Source organism: Chelonia mydas, chromosome 6 (genome assembly GCF_015237465.2).
Source record: "Chelonia mydas isolate rCheMyd1 chromosome 6, rCheMyd1.pri.v2, whole genome shotgun sequence".
In the NCBI taxonomy this organism is placed as follows: Eukaryota; Metazoa; Chordata; order Testudines; family Cheloniidae; genus Chelonia; species Chelonia mydas.
The window spans coordinates 20,145,449-20,172,716 of NC_051246.2; the positions used below are offsets into that span (position 1 = coordinate 20,145,449).

Genomic DNA, 27,268 nt, shown 5'->3' on the forward strand with positions numbered 1-27,268 from the left:
TTGTTGAGGACTGTGCTTTTTGTATACCACCACTCCAATTGCCAATTTGGAAGCATCCGCTTCGATGATGAAAGCTTGCATGGTGTCAGGGTGGACCAATATGGGACTGGTGGTAAACATGAGCTTTATTTGCTTAAAGGCCTGTTGGGCCTTGGGAAACCAGAGGAACCTGGTATTTTTCTAGTTTTTTTTCAACCTCAGGTTGAACAGCCAATAGAAGTTTGCAAACCCTGGGAAATGTAGTTCATGGCAGCACCATGGAACATTTCACTTGAGGCCACTCTTTACCTTGTGCAGGTCCATTTCGATACCAGAGGGATGTAGGATGAACCTTAAGAATTCTATGGAGGACTGATCCAAGGCACATTTTTCTAGCTTAGCGTAGAGGCCATGTTAACATAGCCTCTTCAGCATGGAACGGATGTGCATGGTGTATTCGGCGTTGTGTGAAAAAATAAGTATGTTATCCAGCTGTTCTACCACATATTGATCCAGAATGTCCCACAGTATGTCAATAATAAAATGTTGGAACATTGTGGGTGCCTTTGTCAAACCAAAGGGTATCATGAGATACTTGTAGTGACCATAATGAGTTTGAAAGAGCATCTTCCATTCATCCCCAGCTTTAACACATACTAGGTTGTACATCCACTGGAAATCTAGCTTTGTGTACACTCAAGAGGCGCTCACACAATGCATTAGCTTGGGGATTAGTGGTAATGGGTATCAGTTTCTAATGGTGACATGATTCAGGGCCCAATAGTCTACATATAGCTGTAGGCTTTTTTTTACACACAAAGAGAATGGATCCCTAGCCGGTCTGGTGGACTTACAAATAAAGTTTTTGGCTTGGTTCTCTTGAAGGTGGGTGTGCAGTGTGGCCAGTTCAGGCTAAGACATGGCATGTATGCACCTGAACAGAATGTTTGTCCCTGGTTGTAACCTGAGTGGGCAATCAGTCCCCGTGTGGAGGACAAGGCCTCTGCATTTTTTCCCCCAAAGACATCATTGTAGTCACTGTATTTGGATGGAAGTTGAGGACCGGTTCAGTGGGTGGCTTTGCCAGGCCAGATGTCCTGGTTCGTGACCACCAGGAAACTACTGTCCACTTCCTGCCACTAAGCTTGCTGCTGGCAGAATACTGAGTGAAGTTGACTTTTAGTGCACACCAACAGAGAAGGAGGTTGTAGTGGGCCAGCTAGAAGATTCCCAGGATCAGAGCGAAGTGTGGGGAATGGATAGCATTTAATTGTAGGGTGTCTGAATGTCCTTGGATAGTATAACCTCAAGAGGAACATTTGCTGCAGTCACTGGCCCAGAGGATAAGTGGGACCAATTGATTGCCTACTAGGTCCAGAACGGGCTTGGGCCACAGGGGACTCTGTAGTATGCATGCTGGTTCTGTGGTGATCCAGTTGTCTGCTGTGCCCAAGTCAATTAACAGGGACGCCATTTTAGACTTTGGTGGTGTCAAGGTTCCTTCCCCGCGCTGAACTCTAGGGTACAGATGTGGGGACCTGCATGAAAACCCCCCAAGCTTACTTTTACCAGCTTAGGTTAAAACTTCCCCAAGGTACAAACTATTTTACCCTTTGCCCTTGGACTTCCACTGCCAAACGTTTATCTGGGTTTATTGGGAAAACGTTGTTTGGAAACGTCTTTCCCCCCAAAATCCTCCCAACCCTTGCACCCCCCTTCCTGGGGAAGGTTTGGTAAAAATCCTCACCAATTTGCATAGGTGACCACAGACCCAAACCCTTGGATCTTAGAACAATGAAAAAAGCATTCAGTTTTTGAAAAGAAACATTTTAATAGGAGAAACAGTAAAAAAGAATCACCTCTGTAAAATCAGGATGGTAAATACCTTACAGGGTAATTAGATTCAAAACACAGAGAATCCCTCTAGGCAAAACCTTAAATTACAAAAAAGACACACAGACAGGAATATCCATTCTATTCAGCACAGCTTATTTTCTCAGCCATTTAAAGAAATCATAATCTAACGCATATCTAGCTAGATTACTTACTAAATTCTAAGACTCCATTCCTGTTCTGTCCCCGGCAAAAGCATCACACAGACGGACTCTTTGTCTCTCCCTCCCTCCAGCTTTTGAAAGTATCTTGTCTCCTCATTGGTCAATTTGGTCAGGTGCCAGCGAGGATATCCCAGCTTCTTAAGCCCTTACAGGTGAAAGGATTTTTCCTCTGGCCAGGAGGGATTTTAAAGGTGTTTACCTTTCCCTTTATATTTATGACAGGTGGGGTGGGGACAATTTTAACCATGATTCCAGGGGCTACTTAGGCACCTGAAAACTCTAGTTTTTTTTGCAGATGACAACTTAGAAATTAGCTGACAGGAGCATGGTATCTAATTCCTATATAAAGAAATAAACAAAAATATACAGACCAATTAAATCCATATTTTAAATTTATATTTAAATTTAGATAATACAGCAAGATATTCCCAATCCCAAACTTTGAACTATGAGTTATGAAGTTTTGACACAGATATCAGAAGTACAAGTTAGTGTACAAAATATCTATCTTTAGTAGAGATAAAAAAATTAATTCTGCATTCTGTTATTGCCATTATCTACTCTATTTTAGTCAATTGTTTTTCACTCCACTAAGAATGTACTTATTTAATTTTAACATACATGATTAAGTTTTTTTCTCTTTTATTAAGAATGGGAATTTATTTTTCTAATTATTTTGGCATTTGTTTACCAATCACAATCATGTACATGACTCACTAACATTTGACTCCATCATTACTATTAGTATCAGATTTGGAACCGCGTTTATTTTCATACAGATTTTAAGTTATTTTACAGATCTAACTAAAAATACAATTTGAAAATAATCGACCTTCATCTGCACAGTGTCTGAAGTTATGTGGGTAGCTATTTTTTTAAAGTGGCATGGCTAATGTGAGCCAATCTGCCAGTGCTTAATTTGTGCCAGGGCTGAGCTCTGGCAGCTCTTTCAATACAAACTACACACTTGGGGGGGCAGTGGGGCCCAGAGATGATGGGGGTGGTTGGGGAGCCTGTGGGGGCCAGGAGTGATCGGGGGGTCCCAAAGTACAAGTTCGTCCAGGGCACCCTTTTCCCTAAGGTCGACCCTGCTTCCCTCAGGTGCAACTTGGATCTGGGGTACCACTGAACCCTCTGTCTCACCAGCCTGGGCTCCTTTTCACACTGCTGCTATGACAAGCTGCAGCTCCTTCCAGGTCCTGCACTCACACAGCCTTACACAAATAGGGATACACCCAGCTGCAGTTACACAAATGCTTCTCCTAGCCATTCATGAAGTAACAATATAGAGGTTCTAGCCAGCTCTCCAGCCTAGGACCCCAAAGCTGAACTATCCAAACCTGGTCAGAAGCCTGACCAGTGTAAGTTATTACCCAGTCTGCCCCTCTCTCCTTGTGGAGAGGACAATGCACCAGCCCCTGTTCCTGACCAGATTCCCCTTTGCACTTCAAATAACACACTGTTTTAACACACTTTAGGTAAAAATATAAAACAGATTTATTACCTACAGAACAATAGTTTTTAAGTGATTATAAGTAATGTTATACAGATCAAAGTAAATTGCCATATGAAATAAAACAAAAATGCAATCTAAGCTCTATAAACAGGATAGGATTTGTATCAAGCAGTGTCTCACCCTGTTAGCTAGTACAACCAGGTTACAGCTTTTGCATACACACTGGATGAAATTCTCCAGTCCCACCTGGGACCCCCTTCTCCCTATTCAGTCTTTATTCCTTAGGTGTTTTGAAGTGTTGTGGTGTTGAAGTGGGAGTGAGGTCCAGTGCTGATGTCACTTCCACCTTTTATAGCTTCTTCCATGTGGAGGGAACTTCATTGTCCGAAACAAAGTTAATGGAAAAATACAGGCACAAAATGGAGTCCAATATCACATGGTTTAGTCACATGCCCTTGCATGCTTTGATGAGTCATGGCAGCCATTATTTATACACTGGCTGAAGTGTCCACAGGAAAGCTTATCAGGGGAGGCTAAGTTTTCCTGTGGCCCATTGTTTTACTAATGGGCCATTAGCTTGGGTAGCCCCTTCACAATGTGCTGGTTAGACTGGATGTAAACTAACTTATGGGAGTTACCCAGGAGCAAGCACATTTGGAATACGGATGCATAGGCAATATTTATAATTCCAGATACAAAAATGATACCTGCATATAAGTAGGATAATCATATTCAGCAAACCATAACTTTTTCATTGACACCTCATATGACATATTTTGTACAAGATGCATCATAATTATATCATAATCCTATCGTCATATCACTGTGGTGAATATGGGGTGCAGTGTGTCACAACTGGGTACACAGGCTGGGGGAGGAGGACACCCTGACATCAGTCGCCACCACGCTCTGTGCAGTAGATCAGGAGGCAAGCTCCCGGTCCAGAGCAGTTTGGTCAGTGGTGGCTCCATGGTGGGGCAGGGGGTGGGGACGGACAGAGGCAGCGCTGTGGCTGCAGATGGCAGTGGAGCAGAGCAGCATGGGAGGAGGGAGAAGGGGCAGTATCTTCCCTCCTGCTGCAAATTTCACCCAAATGTACAAAACTCAGGGTGGGGGAAGATGCATCCCCGCCCTCCTTAAATGGTGCCCCTGTCAATGAAGGCCCATTGTGGGGGCATGGCTGGGGATGCCCTGGGATCCGTAATTCAACTGGCGCTTGTAAGTATGGTGCCAGTCAAAGAGACCTGGCATGCGTTCCAGTCAGGACCTCAGTTCAGGGATCAGGAGGATGCTTTGTCAAGATGCCCAGGCTAGCCCCTTCTTTGGGCCTGGACTGGCTTGTTTCCCAGATTCCTTTGGGATGGGAGCCTCATGGGACAACTGGAGATAATGTAGCCCAGTTCGCAGCAGACCAGGTCTACCTGCATTGGCTTAACGGACAGAGCAGAATCTGTTAGTGGGGTCACTGTTGTGATGCCCCTCTTCTTTCCGCCCCCCCCCCCCCATCATTCACTTAGACTATTGTCAATCCAAATAACAAGATCTACAAAGGTGTCCAGACCCTTTGGGGTCTCAACTCAGGCCAGTTCATCCTTGACCTTGTCCTGCAAGCCCCATCGAAACTGAAACAACTGGGCTGCCTCATTCCATTCTGTGTCCTGGTGGTCCTGCATGAGCTCTGATGCTGGGGAAGACCTGTGTGCCTGGGATGTTGGAGGCCTGAGGGGTGACAGCTTCTGGAAAAATTGAGGTACACTCACAACGCTGCTCGGTGAGGTGATCATCAGTTGTGATGCACAATTCAGTCAGGCTGTGCAAACTGGATGGAGGCTCCACCAGGGCAAGCTCATCCTTAATCTCCTCGTTTAACCCCAGGAGCAAATGGTGATGCTGGACCACATCATTCCACCCAATGTCAGAAGCAAAAAGACAAAATTCAGCAGTGTACTTGGCTATGGGCTGATCCCCTGCTGTAAGGCCTGAAGGGCTGCCTCGGCGGTCTGCACTTAATTGGGGTCACCAAAGATGATGGACATAGCTTGAATGAATTCCTCTAATTGCTGCAAGAGGGGGCAGGACTGTTCCAGATGTGGGGAAGCCCTGGCCAAGGTTTCCCCAGTCAACAAACAAGATGAGCTTCACCCGGGTCTGGTCCTTGGGGAATGGTCGGGGGCATAGGAGGAACAGGAGCTGACATTGGTTTAGGAATCCCCAAAAGTTGTCCCAACTTCCATCAGATATGTCTTTGGCTCCAGGAGGGGCACACTATGGGGATCCATCTGAGCAATCTGTGCCTGCAGAGCTGCATTCTGCGATTGCAGGTGTGACAGGTCAGATTGCAGAAACCCCCTGGGGGCTGCCAGCTGATGTGCCAAGACTACTTCTGCCCCTGCTTTCCTGCCCTGGCAGCTTGGGATTTCAGTACCCTGCCTGGTTTGAACCAGACCTGCTAGCCTGCCGCAAACCCAGACCCAGGTTTGAACCACATCCCCTAACAGCTGTAGGCTTAATTGAAAGCAGCTTAAGAAGTGTCCCTGTCTTTAACACTCAGCTGCCCAACTCCCAATGGGGTCCAAACCCCAAATAAATCTGTTTTACCCTGTATAAAGCTTATACAGGGTAAACTCATAAATTGTTTGCCTCTATAACACTGATAGAGAGATGCACAGCTGTTTGCCCACCCAGGTATTAATACATACTCTGGGTTAATTAAGAAGTAAAAAGTGATTTTATTAAATACAGAAAGTAGGATTTAAGTGGTTCCAAGTAGTGACAGATAGAACAAAGTGAATTACCAAGGAAAAAAATAAAACATGCAAGTCTAAGCCTCGTACAGTAATAAAACTGAATACAGATAAAATCTCAGCCTCAGAGATGTTTCAATAAGTTTATTTCACAGAGTGGACACCTTCCTAGTCTGGGCACAATCCTTTCCCCTGGTACAGCCCTTGTTCCAGCTCAGGTGGTTGCTAGGGGATTTCTCATGTTTGCAGCCCCCTTTGTTCTGTTCCACCCACATATATATATATATATCTTTTGCATAAGGCGGGAATCCAGGGGTGGGAACCCAGAGGGACAAAGGATTCCAGTTCTACAGTTTCTCGTTTGTTAGTCTTTAAGGTGCCACAAGGACTCCTTCTTGTTTTTATTATAATTTAGGGTACTACTAGTTAAACACCAAATTGAGTAGGCATTAGTGGTCTTAAGTCCGATGAAACTGAAGAAAGTATTTATTTCATGTACCTAAAATACACCATATAAGAAATTTAACATACCAATTTTTAATAAAAACAAACTCACTTCAAAGAGTGGTCTTTAGTGGATAATAATTCTCACTTTCAAATTAAATCCATTAATTTTCTAAGTCTAATCTTGCCAAAGCATATATCTTCTCTACAGAAATGCGTACTCTAACCAGTTTGGTATTTAACTAGTAGTATCTTAAGTTACAATAAAAACAACAAGGAGTCCTTGTGGCACCTTAAAGACTAACATTTATTTGGGCATAAGCTTTCAGGGGCTAAAACCCACTTCATCAGATGCATGGAGTGGAAAATACAGTAGACAGGTACACAGCACATGAAAAGATGGGAGTTGCCTTACCAAGTATGTGTGGGAGTCAGTGCTAACGAGCCAATTCAATTAAGGTGGAAGTGGCCTATTCACAACAGTTGACAAGAAGGGGCGAAAACCAAGGAGGAAAAAATCACTTTGTAGTGCTAATGAGGCCAATGTAATCAAGATGGCCCATTTCAAAGGGTTGACAAGAAGGTGTGAGTATCAGCTGGGGGGTTGGGGGGGGAATTAGTTTTTGTAGTGACCCATTCACTCCCAGTATTTATTCAGGCCTAATTTGATGGTGTTCAGTTTACAAAGTAATTCGAGTTCTACAGTTTCTCAGTGGAGTCTGTTTTTGAAGTTTTTTTTGTTGAAGAATTACCACTTTTAAGTCGGTTATTGAGTGTCCAGGGAGAGTGAAGTGTTCTCCTACTGGTTTTTGAATGTTATAATTCTTGATACACATCTGATTTGTGTCCATTTATTCATTTGCATAGAGACTGTCAAGTTTGGCTAATGTCCATGGCAGAGGCGCACTGCTGCCACATGATGGCATATATCACATTGGTAGATGTGCAGGTGGATGAGCCTGTCAAGGTTCCTTCCCCACTCTGAACTGTAGGATACAGAAGTGGGGACCTGCATGAAAACCCCCCCAGAGCTTACTTTTACCAGCTTAGGTTAAAACTTCCCCAAGGTACAAACTATTTTACCCTTTGCCCTTGGACTTCCACTGCCGCCACCAAACGTTTATCTGGATTACTGGGAAAGTGTTGTTTGGAAATGTCTTTCCCCCCAAAATCCTCCCACCCCTTGCACCCCACTTCCTGGGAAAGGTTTGGTAAAAATCCTCACCAATTTGCATAGGTGACCACAGGCCCAAGCCCTTGGATCTTAGAACAATGAAAAAAGCATTCAGTTCTTGAAAAGAAACATTTTAATAGAAGAAACAGTAAAACTAGGATTACCTCTGTAAAATCAGGATGGTAAATACCTTACAGGGTAGATTCAAAACAGAGAATCCCTCTAGGCAAAACCTTAGGTTACAAAAAGACACAGACAGGAATATTCATTCTATTCAGCACAACTTATTTTCTCAGCCATTTAAAGAAATCATAATCTAACGCATATGTAGCTAGATTACTTACTAAGTTCTAAGACTTCATTCCTGTTCTGTCCCTGGCAAAAGCCTCACCCAGACAGACACACACCCTTTGATGTTCTCCCTCTTCCCAGCTTTTGAAAGTATCTTGTCTCCTCATTGGTCATTTTGATCAGGTGCCAGCGAGGTTATCCTAGCTTCTGAACCCTTTACAGGTGAAAGGATTTTTCCTCTGGCCAGGAGGGATTTTAAAGGTGTGTACCCTTCCCTTTATATTTATGGCACGCCCCCCAAATCACAGCTAGGGTGAAACGCTGGCTGGGATTTCTTCCTGGAGCTCTAGGAAAAACAGAATAAGACACATGCACCTCTAAATATACTACCAAGTACATAAAGACTAACTATTTTCCACATCTCAAGGACGATTTTAACCAGTGGATTCTGGGAAACTTTCACGGGAGAGTGCATCAGCCACTTTGTTAGAAGCTCCTGAGATGTGTTGGATGTCGAAATCAAAATCTTGGAGAGCTAAACTCCACCGAATAAGTTTTTTGTTATTTCCCGTGGCAGTATGAAGCCACTGTAGCGCAGCATGGTTGGTTTGCAGGTGGAAACGCCATCCCCAAACGTACGGGCCTAGCTTTTCCAGAGCGTAGACAATGGCGTAACATTCTCTCTCACTGACTGACCAGTTGCTTTCCCTCTCAGACAGGTTTTTGCTGAGAAGCACTACAGGGTGGAATTCTTGATCAGGTCCTTTCTGCATTAAAACTGCTCCCACACCATGCTCGGACGCATGTGTGGTTACTAGAAACTGTTTGTCAAAGTCTGGGGCCCTTAGTACAGGGTCAGACATGAGTGTCGCTTTAAGCTGGTTAAAGGCCTTCTGACACTCTTCGGTCCCCTGAACGGCATTTGGCTGTTTCTTTTTGGTTAGGTCTGTCAGTGGGGCAGCGATTTGGCTGTATTGCGATACAAATCGCCTGTAATAACCGGCCAAGCCTAAGAAGGATTGAACCTGTTTCTTTGACTTTGGGACAGGCCACTTTTGGATAGCATCCACTTTGGACTGTCAGGGGTTGATAGTTCCTTGACCCACCTGGTGTCAAAGGTAAGTCACTCTGTTTAGGCCGATTTGACACTTCTTCACCTTAACAGTTAGTCCTGCCTCCCTTATGCGCTTGAAGACTTTTTGTAGATGTTCCAGGTGTTCTGCCCAGGAATCTGAAAATATGGCCACATTGTCAAGGTAGGCGACTGCATATTCTCCTAATCCCGCTAGGAGACCATCTACAAGTCTTTGGAAGGTGGCGGGTGCATTTCACAGCCCGAAAGGGAGTACATTAAATTCATACAGCCCGAGATGTGTGGTGAAGGCTGACCTTTCCTTGGCAGATTCATCTAGCGGTACCTGCCAGTACCCCTTGGTTAAGTCCAAGGTAGAGATTAACTGGGCCCGTCCCAGTTTCTCTAATAGTTCATCTGTGCGTGGCATTGGATAGTTGTTTGGGTGAGTTACAACATTTAGCTTATGGTAGTCCATGCAAAAACGTATCTCTCCATCTGGTTTGTGAACTAGAACCACTGGAGATGCCCATGCACTGCCAGAGGGGCGGATTACCCCCATCTGTAACATATCCTGGATCTCCCATTCTACAGCAGTTTTAGCTTGAGGAGATACCCGTTAAGGTTGGACTTTAATTGGGTGAGCATTACCTGCGTCAATGGAGTGGTATGCCCGTTCAGTCAGTCCTGGAGTGGCTGAGAACGTCGGCGCGTAGCTAGTGCACGGCTCCTTGATTTGCTGTCGCTGCATACGCCCAAGGGTCATGGAGAGGTTCACCTCTTCCACACCACCAGCACTTTTCCCTTCGTAGTAGACACCTTCGGGCCACTCAGCGTTGTCTCCTCCCTGGGCTGTAAACTGACAAACCTTTAATTCTCTGGAATAAAAGAGCTTTAGAGAATTAATATGGTACACCTTAGGCTTTCGGTTGGAGATGGGAAATGCTATGAGATAATTAATGGCTCCCAGGCGCTCCTGGACCGAGAATGGCCCTTCCCACGATGCTTCCATTTTATGGGCCTGGAGCGCCTTTAAGAGCATGACCAGGTCCCCTACTTTGAAGGAACGCTCTCTGGCATGTTTATCATACCAGGATTTTTGCTCTTTTTGAGCATCCTGTAGGTTCTTTAGCAAGGGCTAAAGAGGTTCGGAGGATGTTTTGTAGGTTGGTTACAAAGTCCAGAACGTGAGTTCCTGGAGAAGGTGTAAATCCCTCCCGTTGCTGCTTCACCAACTGTAATGGCCCCTTAACCTCGTGGCCATATACAAGTTCAAATGGGGAAAACCCTAAACTGGGATGTGGTACAGCTGTGTAGGCAAAGAGCAACTGCTGCAACACTAGGTCCCAATCATTGGAGTGCTCATTTATGAATTTACGTATCATGGCCCCCAAAGTCCCATTAAACTTTTCCACCATGCCATTTGTTTGGTGGTAAGGAATGGCAACCAAGTGATTTACCCCATGAGCTTCCCAAAGGTTTTCCATAGATCCTGCCAGGAAATTAGTTCCTGCATCTGTGAGGATGTCGGTGGGCCAACCTACCCTGGCAAAAATGTCTGCTAGTGCCTGGCACACACTTTTAGCCCTGGTGTTGCTTAGAGCTACCTCTTCCGGCCATCGGGTGGCAAAATCCATGAAAGTCAGTATGTACTGCTTTCCTCTGGGTGTCTTTTTCGGAAAAGGACCCAGAATATCCACAGCTACTCGCTGAAATGGAACTTCAATGATGGGGAGTGGCTGGAGAGGGGCTTTGACCTGGTCTTGGGGTTTTCCCACTCTTTGGCATACTTCACAAGACCGGACATAGGCAGAAACATCCTTGCCCGTTCCCTCCCAGTGGAATGACCCCCCCAAACGGTCTTTGGTCCTGTTCACCCCAGCATGGCCACTAGGATGATTGTGGGCTAAGCTCAAGAGCTTGACCCAGTGCTTAGTTGGAACTACCAACTGAGGATGCCAGTCTTCCTGGTGTCCACCAGAAAGAGTTTCCTTGTATAAAAGTCCTCTTTCTACAACAAACCTGGATCGATTAGAAGAGCTGAGAGGCGGTGGGTTGCTCCATGCCACCATCCAAGCTCTCTGGAGGCTTTCATCTGCTTCCTGTTCGGTCTGGAACTGTTCCCTTGATGCTGGAGACATCAGTTCCTCATTGGATAGTGGACCTATGCTTGGTCCCTCTGGAAGTGATGTAGGGGATGGGGCTGTTTCCATTGACTGTGAACCGCTCTCCGCTGGGACACTATGTTGGAGTTCAGGCTCCGGCTGAGCCTTTTTTGTAGGGTTATGGGCTGCTGCCGGTTCAGGTTCGGTGGGGCTCTCTGGTGTTGGGGTTGCAAGTACTGGATTCAGTGCTGGCCATGGGTCTGGTGCTGGTTGTTCTGCCAGTTCTGGGACTGGTTCCACCACTGCTGTTGCAGACATTGGACCCGGACCCCAGGCCATCACCTCTGACAGGGTCCTGATAGAAGTTTCTGGAACAGAGCTAGGCATCACAGCTTGTTTAGCCTGGCTGCGGGTGACCGTTCCCACCCTCTTGGCGGACTTCACATGATTGGCCAAGTCTTCCCCCAACAGCATGGGGATGGGATAATCATCATAGACTGCAAAAGTCCACATTCCTGGCCAGCCCTTGTACTGGACAGGCAACTTGGCTGTAGGCAAATTGAAAGAGTTGTTCGTAAAGGGTTGAATCGTCACTTGGATCTCTGGGTTGATTAAGTTGGGGTTTATTAAGGAAGCATGGATAGTTGACACTTGTGCTCCAGTGTCCCTCCATGCGGTGACCTTCTTCCCGCCCCCACTCAGTTTCCCTCCGCTCCGAGGGTATCTGGGAGGTATCTGGGCCTGAGGACCTCTGGTGTGATTCTGGTGCAATGAACTGTAATCCGTTGGGGTTCTTGGGGCAGTTGGCCTTTACATGCCCCAGCTTGTTACATTTAAAACATCGTTCAGCTGATGGGTCACTGGGGCGAGGCGGGTTGCTGGAGAACGGGGTGGTGGGATAATAAGGTGTCTGGAGGGTTCTTTGGGAGGTAGGGGGGCCTTGGGCAGCCCCCGGTAATAGGGTGTGGTCTGCGGTTGTCCCTTCTGGTCTCCGCTCCAATTGTGGCCAGTTTTCTTCTTCTCTGCTACCTCCACCTATCTGGCTCCAATCTCTCCTGCCTCTATTACAGTTTTGGGCTTCCCATCTAGGATGTATCTTTCTATTTCCTCAGGAACGCCCTCTAAGAACTGTTCCATTTGCATGAGGAAGGGTAACTCTTCTGGAGATTTAACACTTGCTCCTGATATCCAGGCATCCCAATGTTTCATAATGTGGTAGGCATGTTGGGTAAATGACACGTCTGGTTTCCACCTTAGGGCTCTGAACCTCTGACGAGAATGCTCGGGTGTTATCCCCATTCTGACTCTCGCCTTGGTTTTAAACAGTTCATACTGGTTCATTTGTGCCTTAGGCATTTCAGCCGCCACCTCAGCTAAGGGTCCACTGAGCTGCGGCCTCAGCTCTACCATGTATTGGTCTGTAGAGATGCTGTACCCAAGGCAGGCCCTTTCGAAGTTTAAGAAGGCCTCAGTATCATTGCCTGCCTTGTAGGTGGGGAACTTTCTGGGATGGGAAGTGGTACCTGGAGAAGGATTGCTAGGGTTTATTGGTATATTCTGCTGAGCCTTTACCTTCTCCATCTCCAGTTCATGCTTCCTCTTTTTTTCCTTCTCCTCCTCCACATGCTTCCTTGCCTTCATTTCCCTCCTGTGGGCAGCCGCTTGGTGTTGTTCTGCCTCTTTCGCTGCCTCCATTTATTTGTCCTTTGCCTCCATAGCTCTTCTGTGAGCAGCTTCTAAAGCTTTTTCTGCTTCTTTCAGTGCCTCCACTTTGGCTAACTCCACTTTGTTTAGTGCCTTCGTGTCTGACATCTTTACCTCTGTTTTTAACTAACTTTACACCCGAGAGTTAGGCAGAAAACCAAAACAAAAGAAAAACTTGGCTTGTGAAGTTTTGCTGTGCTGTAATAGGATACCTATTCTCTGATAGCGATTGTCAGCCTACAGAGAAATCCTAAAAAAAACACCTTACACCTTTTGTCTCCAGGCAAATAGGCAGAAATCTCCTCTAGTTACTTTTAGGTAAAAAACAAAACAAAAAACTTCAGGTCTGTGAAGACTGGTGAATTTCCCTGCAGGAGGTTAACTACTCTGCCTTAGGTAGAGAAAACCTGTCTCTGCTCTGGCCCCAAAGCAAAGCAAAAAAGCTTCGAACTATTTCCAGTGGAGACCTGCTTTCTAGCAGCCCAAAGGAAAAAATTTCCTTTTCAAAATTTGTGCTCCCTGTTCAAAAAAAAGTCAAAATCCTAAAAACCCAAAACTAACACTTTTGTCTTTAGGCAAATACATAGAAATCCCCTCTAGTTGCTCTTAGGAAAAAAAAACTTCAGGTTTGTGAAGACTTGTGAATTTCCCTGCAGGAGGTTAACTACTCTGTCTTTAGAGTAGAGAAAACCTGCAATTCACAATATAGTTCCCTTTTGTCTCTGCTCTGGCCCCAAAGCAAAAAGCCTCCAGCTATTCCCAGTTGGAAATCTGCTTTCTAGCAGCCCCAAAGGATAAAAACTTTCCTTTTTAAAATCTGTTTCTGGTCCAAAAAAATCTCAAATTGATCTCAAAATGGTTTCAAGTTAATCCGACCGCTCTGTCACCATGTCAAGGTTCCTTCCCCACTCTGAACTCTAGGGTACAGATGTGGGGACCTGCATGAAAACCCCCCAAGCTTACTTTTACCAGCTTAAGTTAAAACTTCCAAGGTACAAACTATTTTACCCTTTGCCCTTGGACTTCCACTGCCACCAAACATTTATCTGGGTTACTGGGAAAGTGTTTGGAAACGTCTTTCCCCCCAAAATCCTCCCAACCCTTGCACCCCACTTCCTGGGAAAGGTTTGGTAAAAATCCTCACCAATTTGCATAGGTGACCACGGACCCAAGCCCTTGGATCTTAGATCGATGGAAAAAAGCATTCAGTTCTTGAAAAGAAACATTTTAATAGAAAAAACAGTAAAACAAGGATCACCTCTGTAAAATCAGGATGGTAGATACCTTACAGGGTAGTTAGATTCAAAACAGAGAATCTCTCTAGGCAAAACCTTAGGTTCCAAAAAGACACACAGACAGGAATATTCATTCTATTCAGCACAACTTATTTTCTCAGCCATTTAAAGAAATCATAATCTAACGCATATCTAGCTAGATTACTTACTAAATTCTAAGACTCCATTCCTGTTCTGTCTCCAGCAAAAGCCTCACCCAGACAGACACAGACCTTTGTTTTTCTCCCTCTTCCCAGCTTTTGAAAGTATCTTGTCTCCTCATTGGTCATTTGTCAGGTGCCAGCGAGGTTATTCTAGCTTCTGAACCCTTTACAGGTGAGAGGATTTTTCCTCTGGCCAGGAGGTATTTTAAAGGTGTGTACCCTTCCCTTTATATTTATGACAGAGCCCCTGATGGTGTGGCTGATGTTGTTAGGTCCTATGATGGTGTCCCTAGATATGCAGACAGAGTTGGGAACGGGGTTTGTTGCAGGGATTGGTTCCTGGGTCAGTGTTTTTGTTGTGTGGTGTGTAGTTGCTGATGAGTATTTGCTTCAGGTTGGGGGGCTGTCTGTAAGTGAGGACTGGCCTGTCTCCCAAGGTCTGTGAGAGTGAGGGATTGTCCTTCAGGATAGGTTGTAGATCCTTGATGATGCGCTGGAGAGGTTTTAGTTGGGGGCTGTAGGGTATGGCTAGTGGCATTCTGTTACTTTGTTGGGCCCGTCCTGTATTAGGTGACTTCTGGGTACCCTTCTGGCTCTGTCAATCTGTTTCTTCACTTCATCAGATGGGTATTGTAGTTTTAAGAACGCTTGATAGTGATCCTGTAGGTGTTTGTCTGAGGGATTGGAGCAAATGCAGTTGTGTCTTAGGGCTTGGCTGTAGACAGTGTATCCTGTGACTTGGTCTGGGTGAAAGCTGGAGGCATGTAGGTAAGTATAGCAGTCAGTAGGTTTCTGGGATAGGGTGGTGTTTATGTGACCATTGCTTATTTGCACTGTAGTGTCCAGGAAGTGGATCTCTTGTGTGGACTGGTCCAGGCAGAGGTTGTTGGTGGGGTGGAATTTGTTGAAATCCTGGTGAAATTCCTCAAGGGCCTCCTTCCCATGGGTCCAGATGATGAAGATGTCAATGTAGCGCAAGTAGAGTAGGGGTATTAGGGAACGAGAGCTGAGGAAGTGTTGTTTTAAGTCAGCCACAAAAATGCTGGCATACTGTGGGGCCATGCGGGTTCCCATATAGCAGTCCCGCTGACTTGAAGGTATAAATTGTCCCCAAATCTGAAATAGCTGGGGGTGAGCACAAAGTCACAAATTCAGCCACCCAGTTTGCCTTGACATTATTGGGGATACTGTTCCTGATGGCTTGTAGTCCATCTTTGTGTGGCATGTTGGTGTAGGAGACTTCTACATCCATAGTGGCCAGGATGGTGTTTTCAGGAAGATCACCGATGGATTGTAGTTTCCTCAGGAAGTCAGTGGTGTCTCGAAGATAGCTGGGAGTGCTGGTGGCGTAGGGCCTGAGGAGAGAGTCTACGTAGCCAGACAATCCTGCTGTCAGTATGCCAATGCCTGAGATGAGGGGCATGCAGGATTCCCAGCTTTATGGATCTTGGGTAGCAGATAGAATACCCCTGGTCAGTGCTCTGGGGGTGTGTCTGTGTAGATTTGTTCCTGAGCTTCTTCAGGGAGTTTCTTGAGCAGATGGTGCAGTTTCTTTTGGTAACCCCCAGTGGGATCACAGGGTAATGGCCTGTAGAATGTGGTGTTGGAGAGCTGCCTAGCAGCCTTTTTTTCGTATTCCGACCTATTCATGTTACAATGTCATTTTAATATTCCATTAAAATTTTAAGAATAGTTTTATTTAATCCTTTGGAAATGCTTTGCCAAAAAAAAACAACAATTTATGCTTGAGGCTCATGACATTCTTTTGTAGACTGGGGTTGGTTTGCTTGGTTTTGCTAATTTCTTTGTTGTTGCTGCTTGCCTGTGGATGCATTATCTCAAAGGTGTGAGATGCTGTGAATGCTGAAGTAAAGAGATGGGAGCTAAGACAGATAGTGAGTGAAATCCTGGCTTCTATGACAATTGCTCCCATTGACTTCAGTGGGTCCAGAATTTCAACCAGCCTCTCCTTTCTGCACAGGGAGGGGACCCAGCTGGCAAACCCTGGCAGAAATCTCGGGGGTGGGGGGGGTGGGATATGTAACCCACGTGCCCCTCCCCCAGGAGTCACCTCTGGAGTTAGATATTAAGGCCAGAAGGGATCATTAGCTCATCTAGTCTGACCTCATATATAACATAAGCTGTAGAATTTCACTTACCCCTGTATTGAGTCTAATAGGTTTTTTAGGGGGCTTATTCCTTCACTCACTTACTTCCCTGGTCCTTCTCGCATGAACAGAGAGCAACAATACCCGAAGTCCAAAGGTGCAAACAATTTTATGTTTATTGGGGTGAACTTCTAGCAAGCATGATTCCAGTTTCCTTCCTTCGTGTCCTCCTTCCCAGCTCTGACACCACAGAGCCTTACACCTGTGCCCCTGTTCCCATTCCTGCCCTTAGCAAAACATGATTCCAACTTCCTTACTCCCATTCCCTGTTCCCATCTCCCCTCTTTAGCAAAACATGATTCCAGTTTCTCCACCCCCATTCCCTGTTCCCATCTCCCCCACACCCACCCCCACTCACTTCCTGATTGACTACAGGCTATATAGTAAAACTTGAGTTCTGCTTAGCTATACCTTAACCAATCATTTTCCTGAAATTTAACTAACCAATCCTAACATATTGTAACATGATTATGTAACCAATTATATCCCACCATCTTAATTAGTTTACACCCAGCAAAATTAATTATACAGCAGACAGGAACAATCACAGAACCAGAGAGAGATTATACAGACAAACAATAGCAAAGTGGGAACTATAATGACAAAACAATACAGAAGTGAGGATTTCACATCCTAGCTATTGATAAGTGAGTTCTTGTCAGACAGGATGCTATCAAACTAAGTTTCCTTTTACATTTTCTAGGCACTTCTCTTTCTCTGGAGGTGATAGGAATACAATCCTGTCCTGATAATGCCTAACAGCCCAATAGCACCTGATTTCAATGTGACTAGTTTGGAATGTGAGGATGTGACTGTTCGCTTCCTAGCTTATGGCTGCCTCTGCTGCTTAGCCAAAGGCCTTAGCCTAAGCACAGGGCCTCAGACTGTCACAGTAAGAGAAGGCCCTTACACCGGCAGACAGTGATTTTGATTCTTTTATACCTCTATAACTAGCCAAGTGTTAAGAATACACCTAAATTCTTAGAGTATAGGCCTTTACAGACAGGCCTGAATATCTATATCCTAACAAGGTTGTTGTCATAAATAAAAAGGGAAGGGTAAACCCCTTTAAAATCCCTCCTGGCCAGAGGAAAAATCCTCTCACCTGTAAAGGGTTAAGAAGCTAAAGGTAACCTCGCTGGCACCTGACCAAAATGATCTATGAGGAGACAAGATACTTTCAAAAGCTGGGAGGAGGGAGAAAAACAAAGGGCCTGTGTCTGTCTGGGTGATGCTTTTGCAGGAGACAGAACAGGAATGGAGTCTTAGAACTTAGTAAGTAATCTAGCTAGGTATGTGTTAGATTATGATTTCTTTAAATGGCTGAGAAAATAGCTGTGCTGAATAGAATGAATATTCCTGTCTGTGTGTCTTTTTGTAACTTAAGGTTTTGCCTAGAGGGATTCTCTATGTTTGAATCTAATTACCCTGTCTGGTATCTACCATCCTGATTTTACGGAGGTGATTCCTTTTTAACTTCTATTAAAAGTCTTCTTGTAAGAAAACTGAATGCTTTTTCATTGTTCTAAGATCCAAGGGTTTGGGTATGTGGTCACCTATGCAAATTGGTAAAAATCCTCACCAAACCTTCCCCAGGAAGTGGGGTGCAAGGGTTGGGAGGATTTTTGGGGGAAAGATGTGTCCAAACTATGTTTTTTCAGGAACCCAGATAAAGTTTGGTGGTCGTAGTGGAAATCGAAGGGTAAAATTATTTTGTACCTTGGGGAAGTTTTAACCTAAGCTGGTAAAAGTAAGTTTAGGAGGTTTTCATGCAGGTCCCCACATCTGTACCCTAGAGTTCAGAGTGGGGAAGGAACCTTGACAGTTGTATTTGACTAAAGCATTTCTTCCAGAAAGGCATCCAGTCTGGATTTGAAACCATCAAGGAATGGTAGTTTGTTTCAATGGTTAACCACCCCCACTGTTCGTTTGTTTTTTTAAAAAGTGTGCCTTATGTCCAATTTGAATTTGTCTGGCATTAACTTCAAGCCATTGGGTCTTGTTATGCCTTTCTCCACTAGATTAAAGAGCCCATTAGTACCTGCTATTTCCTCCCCATTAAGGTACTTAGACACTGTAATGAAGTCACATCTTGATCTTACTTTTGCTAAACTAAAAAAAATTCACCTCCTTCAGTCAGTCACTGGCATTTTCTCCAGCCCTCAAATAATTTTGGGGGCTCCTTTCCAGTGTTTCAACAGCCTTTTAAAAATGTTGACATCAGAACTGGACACAGCATTCCAGTATCAGTCTCACCAATTTACATTTGTAAAATCACTGCTGAGGAAGGCTGAAGAGGGGTGGATTGACATTTTGTCTTTGTCGGTTGCTCCATATTAAGTGGCATGACAGACTCAGCAATGGTTTGGTTTCAGCAGCTTTCTTGGTGTTGACACATTATTAGGATGGAAGATTCGTGAATTACAAAACATGTTTACCAAGGAATGCTACTAGATGGTTGATGGTCACATGGGTGCCAAAAGCTTTGTTGGCGCAATAAGACTGCCAATAATGTACATAGATTGAGAATCCAGCCAGACCATCCTAAGGTCCCAGGTAGAGATTGATCTGGGTGCTGCTCGATCTGCAAGGAGGCTATGTCCGTTCAGGATTTGCCATGATAATAATCCAGCACTATTTGTTATACAGATGCGGCCTTAAAATTAACTTGCCCTGTTACGCTCTTTGGTGTCAGGATCTAATAGGCCACCATTTCTGGTTAGTTATGGGGATGTACTTTCAGAAAGTGAAACACCAATTACACATCGCTGAGTGATAGTCATCGTACTTTAAATTGTAAGCAAATACTCATCGTTTTGGTTCTTACTTTAGTGGGTAAATTAAAGTCAACTCTCTTGGTCAGAGAAACAATCATTCCTATTGTATCTCTAGAACTGATTTGAAAAATGACTGACCAATACAAAAGCATAAAACCACTGGAACCATTCCCATTGGTGTGAGTTCTTAGAACTACATGTGAATGCTCAGAAAACCACAAGTTCAAAAAATGAATAGGTTACACTTAGCAGAACCTATTCTATTTGACTCTGTGTAATAGAATACATCTTAATGTATGGATATATTTTTGGTTTGGAGGATTTAGGTATGAATGTAATGCATTGAAATGGCAGAATGTCTCTCAGTGTATGATCATGCATATAAAAGCCTATTCTACTATTCAGGAAATAGATTTAAAATTTGTGTCCAGAGAACATAGGAAATGTCTATTCTCTCTTTTCAGGGCAGAAGATGAGCATGAGCCGCTTCCTTCGCCTATTTACCCGCTCTGTGAAGCGCTGGCGGATCCAAACTGTAAAATAAAGAAACTAAGGTAAGAAATTGTTCCTTTCTTTTTTTAAAATCCCCTTTTTACTGCTGTTATCTCAGAAATTCTACGGCTGTGCAGCTCTTCACCATGGCTGCTCAGGAATTTGTTTAACTGTCCAGTCAATGGGGCAGATACTCAGCTGATGTAAACTGTCATAGCTCCATTTACGTCGTTTCACCAGCTGCGTATTTGCTGGAATATATGTGGGTTTGGCTTATATGGCAGCCTAGCTGTTCAAGGACATTTACCCCTGCTCACTTGTTGCTATGGGAACTGGAGAGACAGAGCTAAGCAGTGTGGCTGGGGGTGGTTTAAGGTCAGGAAAAACTCAAGAGGTTGCAGGAAGATTGTAGGTATTTTAATCTTAGGTATTTCTAAGATGCCTGTCACCGTGGTGTCTAAACCCTGTGCACATCTATTTGTTTACCATTCATGTGTCCTCATTTGATCTCATTTCTCCCTGATTCAAAGGTAGAAGAGGGTGGTTTTTCTCTCTGTCCCACTGTGATGGTTCTTGGGGCACCCAGGACTGAATGTCACTTCATTACCCCCTGAGTCACTGAAGTCCTCAAATCATGTTTTAAAGACTTTAAGTTACAGAGAATCCACCATTTATACTAGTTGAAACCTACAAGTGAAAAGATAAATTTATTAGACAAAGGAAATGCAGTAGATCTAATCTACCTGGATTTCAGTAAGGCATTTGATACAGTTCGACTTGGGAAATTATTGAATTGGAGAAGATGGGGATTAATATGAGAATTGAAAGGTGGATAAGGAATTGGTTAAAGGGGCAACCACAACAGGTCATACTGAAAGGTGAACTGTCAGGCTGGGGGGAGGTTACTAATGGAGTTCCTCAAGTGTGGCGGTTCAGTGATGAGACAGAACACAGATTTATCCAAGCAAGCAAGCTGGTCAGCTGAAATGGGCTGCTGCCTGTCAGCTTTCCACCTTCCCTTTTATTATATTTCTCCCCCCTGCGCATTACCTACTTCCACCGCAAAAAGACACAACAAAGGAATACATGACTTTGATTAATATTCTTATTTACCAGCCTCTATCTACTACAATCCTAATTCTCAGGCCTTGAGGCCAGGCCAAGGAAGCTTCCCACGATTACTGTCCTTTAATTAACTTCCCAGGGTTCATATCTGGTCCTTGTCCTTGGACGGAGCAATGTGTTGCTCCTACACAACGGTCAGGGTGTGCCCTGACTGTTTCCAGGTGGATGGACTAAACATGAACCCTTCATGCCCCCGTTTTTTGTTTAATTATACTCGGCCATCTCATGGTAGCCGTCAATTTGCTTTTGCAAGCAATTTAACTCCCAGACAGACAAGGACATAACTCGGCGAGCTTGCCAGGGCGAATCTCTGCAAAGCCTTAGCAAAGAGGGAATACATTGTACACAGCAGCAGCAAAAAATAAGCCCAATGATCACAAACACAGCATAACCGAAAAGTTGTCGCAGCCATCCTAGAGAGGGCAGCCAACCTGTAAGCCAATTCCAAAAGCCCTCAAACCCCACATCTTGATGTATGTGTGCCGTAAGATTGGCCAGTTCGGCCAGTCTAGTTTCTATGGAACGACTATTATCTGTTAAATTAAAACAACACATATGCCGAAACGTGGAACAGCCTAGGTGATGTTTTAAGAGCAGAAAATCAATGGCTGCTCTGTTATCTAAAATTGCATCCCTTAATTCGTGTTGCTCTGCATTAAGTAGGGCAATTGCCTTGGATGTTGTATTAATTGCCTTCGCTGCAAAGCATGCCAGGGCATTTAGGGTTCTGGCTGTATAAGTGGCAAGCCCGGGGACCCCAACAATGGAGGCCGCTAAAGCGGTATACTCAGAGCGGCTGAGAAGATTGACATCTGCGACACAATCTTCTGAAAGGGGTGTATTTCTTTTACTGCGTTTTTGGCCGGCAAAAGGCAAAATAAGTGTCATTCTACTAAGACAGCAAAGGGTACCATCGCTTAAATTTGCAGGAATATAACTAAAGGTGCGTGAGCCGCAGGTAAAAAACCACCCTGATAGTAGAATGATCTGGCCATAATTGTATGAAACATTCACAGCGTGGGAACAATTTAAAAGGGGTTGAGGAATTTGCTGACAGCCCAAGGGCACCTTTGTACTAGTGCAGTTAACCACACGCGCACAGGTGACATTGTTGGCCCCGGCCGGGTACGGTGTGTGGAGGGATATAGCCGTGTGAGGCAAGGTATAATTGGCCGGGCCCCAATTAGCCATGCTAAAGTACTGGGAAGAGAGATTCGCGTAAGCAGCGAGCATCGTCTCATTCCCTATCTCCTCAGGGTGATGACATACTGGTATAAGGCATGTACCTAACAATTCTCCGGCTGCTACAGAATCAGACAAACAAAAGTGGGTAACATTTGGTATTGAAGCCAATCTTTCCCATATGTTATATGTCATTCGGGCCCGTAACGGGGGAAGCGCTCCCGAGCCAACCCCTACAGGAAATAGCAGGCACAAAAGGCATACAATCAGTACAGAATTAGCAGTGATTTGGGCGAGAATCGCCACAAACAAAGTCTCAGGAGTCTCTGGCTGTTGATTTGCTGCCAGTCTTCGTTGAGTCGCGGCGACCAATGCTTTTACTGCTCCCCATGTCACGGGCTGGCTTGGGATGCTACGCCTCTTCCGTTTCCGTCCCGCCGTTGTCGACCCGGGAGGCACCGCATTCTCCTCCAAGGTCAGCTGAAACTCCGGTATGGGGTTCGACAGCCCCTGGCGCCATGCCATGCTGTTTCAGTGCCGGTCGCACACACCGGGCTGGAACCCACAACGGTCCTGCAGGGAGAGACACAGCAGCATATCCCCGACCCCAAGTGATTAGAGGTACTGGGCCCAACCACTGCGGATCAGGCAGCTGACGGTAAAAGACACGCGATCTTTCCAGTACCTCAGATTTGTGAAAATGGCGATCCGCGGGGGTCTGCTGATCTGCGTTCAGCGTTAAATTATTTAACGTAAACAAAAGGATATGCATTTGTTGTTGAATGTCTCCTAAGGTTCGGAGACGCAGCTCCCCTTGTTTTAATTGTTTATCAAGCAAGGTTTTGAGCGTGCGATTGGCACGTTCAACAATGGCTTGGCCCGTGGAATTATAAGGGATCCCGTGTTTAAGACGGACGTCCCATCGGGCACAAAAGGTGGAGAGGGCTGTGGAGCAGTAGGCTGGGGCGTTATCCGTTTTAATCTGGCTTGGGCGACCCATAACAGAAAAACAGGCTAGCAAATGGTGAATTACTTTGGCAGTGGCTTCCCCACGCTGTGGGGTTGCCCAAAGGAATCCTGAATAAGTATCAACGGAAACATGTAAAAACAAGTAGGGGCGGAATTGTGGCACGTGAGTGACATCCATTTGCCACAGCTGATTTGCAGCGGTAACTCTGGGGTTAACGGCATAAGAGAAAGTAGGAGCAGCAGCGGCACAGTGGGGGCAGGAACGAACAATGGAACGTGCATGATCAGTAGGAATGTGAAACTGCCGGGCCAAAACAGAGGCAGACTGATGAAAAAAGGCATGGCTTTCAATGGGGTCAGAAAAGAGGGAATTTACCTGACCACGTAATGCGCGATCGGCGCGCGCATTGCCCTCAGTGAGTGACCCAGGCAAAGGGGTATGACTGCGAATATGAGCAACAAAATAAGGAAAATTACGAGTGGAGATAAGATATTGCAAAGACAAAAATAGGCGAAGGAGGTCCGCATCGACCTGAGGGGTAATGAGGTCAAGGGGTAAATGATCAATCACTTGATAAACATAATGGGTGTCCACAATTAAATTAAAGGGACAATCAGCAAAAAGTTGGAAGGCCAAAATAACAGCAGCCAGTTCTGCACGCTGTGCGGAACGCTGAGGCAGTGTAAAACAAGAATGCCAACGAGGGGGGTCACCGGATTGATAGGTGACTACACCTCGATGTGGAGAGCCATCAGTAAAAAGAGTAACAGCAGAAACAATGGGTTGAGAGTGGCTAAGACGATGAACAATTAGAGGCACCTTTTGGGTAATTACCAATCGAGGATCTTTTGGGGGATTATAAGAAATTTCTCCCACATAATCACAAAGAGCAACCTGCCAAGCCAAAGAGGTGTGACACAAGGAATCAAATTCACTACGAGACAAGGGGAACACAATATCAACTAAATCAGTGCCAGTGAGTTGCACTGCACGGTGGCGGGCTTTACGAACAAGATCAGACAGGGCATCTAGATATGGGTAAATATTCTGAGGAGGAGTGGAGGAGAGGTACAGCCACTCTATGATAGAGACGGCTGTATTCGTACGGGGTACAAACAGAGCCGCAGTGGGCGTATGAGGGGTGGCAAGAAGAATCAACCGTAGGGGACGGACCTCAGGGGGTCTGTCCACAAACTGCTGACTCAATGCTGCATTAATTTGTCGAATGCAGGCAATGTGCTCTTCAGTGATGGCAATAACTGCACCTGGTGCCCGGGCTCCACGTAGGAGCTCGAACAACGGCTGCAGCATTGAGGTGGGGAGACGAAAATAGGGCCGAATCCAATTTAAATGACCCAAAATCTGTTGTAATTTAACAAGGGTTAGGGGTTGAGGTAGAGTTAGTGCCGGACGAACCGGAGCAGCACAGGTTTGTAAAACCTTATGGCCGAGGTAGTGGTAGGGATAAGAGCGTTGGATTTTTTCTGGTGCCACCAACAGGCCATTTTGGCCGAGAATTTGAGACAAAGATTCAATCTGTTGTTCCGTGACCTGGGGACCACTAAGCAAAATGTCATCCATATAATGGTAGACCTTTAGCGTAGGGTACCGGGCACGAAAGGGGTGAGGGCCCGATCCACAAAAAGCTGACACAAGGTAGGACTATTTTGCATTCCGTGGGGTAAGACCTTCCACTGATACCTTTGAGAGGGTTGCTGATTATTATATTGTGGCACCGTAAACGTGAATTTTTCACGATCTTGTGGGCAAAGGGGGATGGTGAAAAAACAATCTTTTAAATCTAACACAGAGCTGATCGGTTTGAGGAATTAAATTTGGATTTGGTAATCCATATTGCAAGGGGCCCATAGGTTGGATGCGTTTGTTTATTTCCCTTAAATCATGTAACAGCCGCCACGCACCAGATTTTTTCTTAATAACGAACACCGGGGTGTTCCAGGGACTAGTAGAGCTCTCCAAGTGCTGTGCCTGCAAATGCTGCTGCACAAGCGAATGAAGCGCTTTCAGTTTTTCTAGAGGGAGGGGCCACTGGTCAATCCAGACGGGCTCTAAGGATTGCCATACGAAGGGCAATGCGGAGGGCAATGTGGGTGAGGGAGGGTTTTGAGCCATCAGATATTAATATCGAGGGTGGTGTCCAGCTTTGTAAGTAAATCACGGCCCCAAATATTGAGGTGGACAGGGAGCACAAAAGGGCGAATAGTTGCAAGGGTACAGCCTCCCGGTTTAGAGACTGTGACCCAAGACACTCTGTCGCCCGGGTTTACTACCCCCGATCCCCCACAACTCTTTAGAAGGAACCGTAGGCCAACTAACCGGCCACTCCGGATCACGAATCACCGTAACGTCAGCTCCAGTGTCCACCAGCCCTGTGAAAGGAACATCATTTAAGAGAAGTGTTAACTGAGGTTTTGAGGGGTGGACTGACATTGTCAGAGCAACAAGTGGAGAGGACGTGCTGTGAGACGGCGAGTGAGACAACGTTGATCCAAAGCCGCCTCTGCCCCGGGTTCGATCCTCTGCAGCTGGCACCTGATAGGGGACTAAAATCAATTGTGCAATTGATCGTCCACGCGGGAGCGACTGTGGAAGATGAGTCCACACCTGAACCTTAATAATGCCGGTGTAATCGGCATCAATGACCCCGGGGATGACAAAAAAGCCCTGTTTCCCCGCATGTGAGCGAGGGAGAACGAGACCCACAAAGCCAGCAGGGAGAGGTCCCGTCACCTGGGTAGGTATGGCGCAGACCTCCCCTGGCAGCCGAAAATCAGTGTCCTCCTGCATGATCAAATCAAGCCCTGCACTTCCAGCAGTCGCTGCCCTCATAGAGTCTATGGATTTTAAGGCAGAGGAACGGTTGTCTGAGTGGGAAACACCCCCGTTTGGCCCTGGGTTCGGGGGGAACCCGTCGCGCGGTTTCCCGACCCGCTACAACACTGATTAGCCCAGTGATAGCCCTTCTGACACTTGGGGCACTTCTTTGAGGGTCGAGCGGGTGCCTTTGATGAACGGCACTCCCGCTGAAAGTGACCCTCCTTACCACAGCGGTAACAACGCTTCCCCTCCCTCCTGGTTTTTCTCAGGGCGGCAGCCAGAACTCCAGCCTTATGGGCTTGTGTGCCGATGTTCTGGCACGCCCGTAGCATGTCTGAGAGCTCTAAAATGCCAGAGGCTTGTGCCATCTGGAGAGCACGGCGGCAATCCTCGTTCGTATTCTCAACCGCCATTTTTAACAGAATCTCCTGAGCTGCCGCAGCGTTATCCACCTGTCGGAGGATAGCCTCCTGCAATCTGTTGGTAAAATCCAGAAAGGACTCTGATGCACCCTGACGGATACTGACAAAGCTTTTAGTAGGCTTGCCTGAATCCGGGACCTTCCGGAAAGCATGCTGGGCACAGGTGGAAATAAGGGGGAAGAGGGCCTGAGGGAGTTGAGTCTGCATCTCAACGGTAGCAAACTGTCCCTCCCCTGCCAAGTGCTCAAAAATAATTCCTTCCGCTCTATGAATCTGGGCCTGGCGTTCCGCCTCCTGCTGATACTCACTAATCCAAATAACATACTGACTGGGTGACAGCATCATGCGCAACAGCGCCTTCCAGTCTTCAGGGATCAGGGAGTACCCACTACCTAGCCCTTCAATGAGACCACGCACAAACGTGCTAGTCAGGCCGAACTCGCGAATTGCCTTCTTTACCTCTCTAATCACCGAGTAAGGCAAACTGACCCAGATTCCAACCGGGTTGCCCTGGTCATCATTCTGCCAGGTCACCGGACAAACTGAGACCAGCTCAGCCAGCTCCTCTGCTGTGAGATCTGAGAGAGCCTTCGCTGCGTGAACCATTTGTTGCACCAGCGAAAGCCTCTGAGCAGATGCAGACGACCCCCCGGGGGGCCCTGAAGCGTGGGGTCCCAGGGGGGGATGGTAATCACACACCGGCTCCGGCGGGGAAGGTAAGGGAGGCGGTGGTAATAAAGGCACTGGGGGCGAAGCAGGGAGAGGGATGGCTGCAGGAGCCGACGGCGGTGGCGGAATCGGCAGCCCCTCTGTTGGCGCGGGAGAGGGTT

At 46.0% G+C, this 27,268-nt stretch overlaps 1 protein-coding gene across 1 annotated transcript in view; it reads left to right on the forward strand.

Annotated features, from left to right (window-relative positions):
• LOC102943820 (NACHT, LRR and PYD domains-containing protein 3) overlaps positions 1-27,268 on the forward strand; it is a 194,752-nt gene that overhangs the window by 34,912 nt on the left and 132,572 nt on the right. Inside the window, exon 6 of the mRNA XM_043549318.1 lies at positions 19,874-19,963. Within this exon, the coding sequence (XP_043405253.1) occupies positions 19,874-19,963 (90 nt within the window). The remainder of the gene's footprint in view (positions 1-19,873; positions 19,964-27,268) is intronic.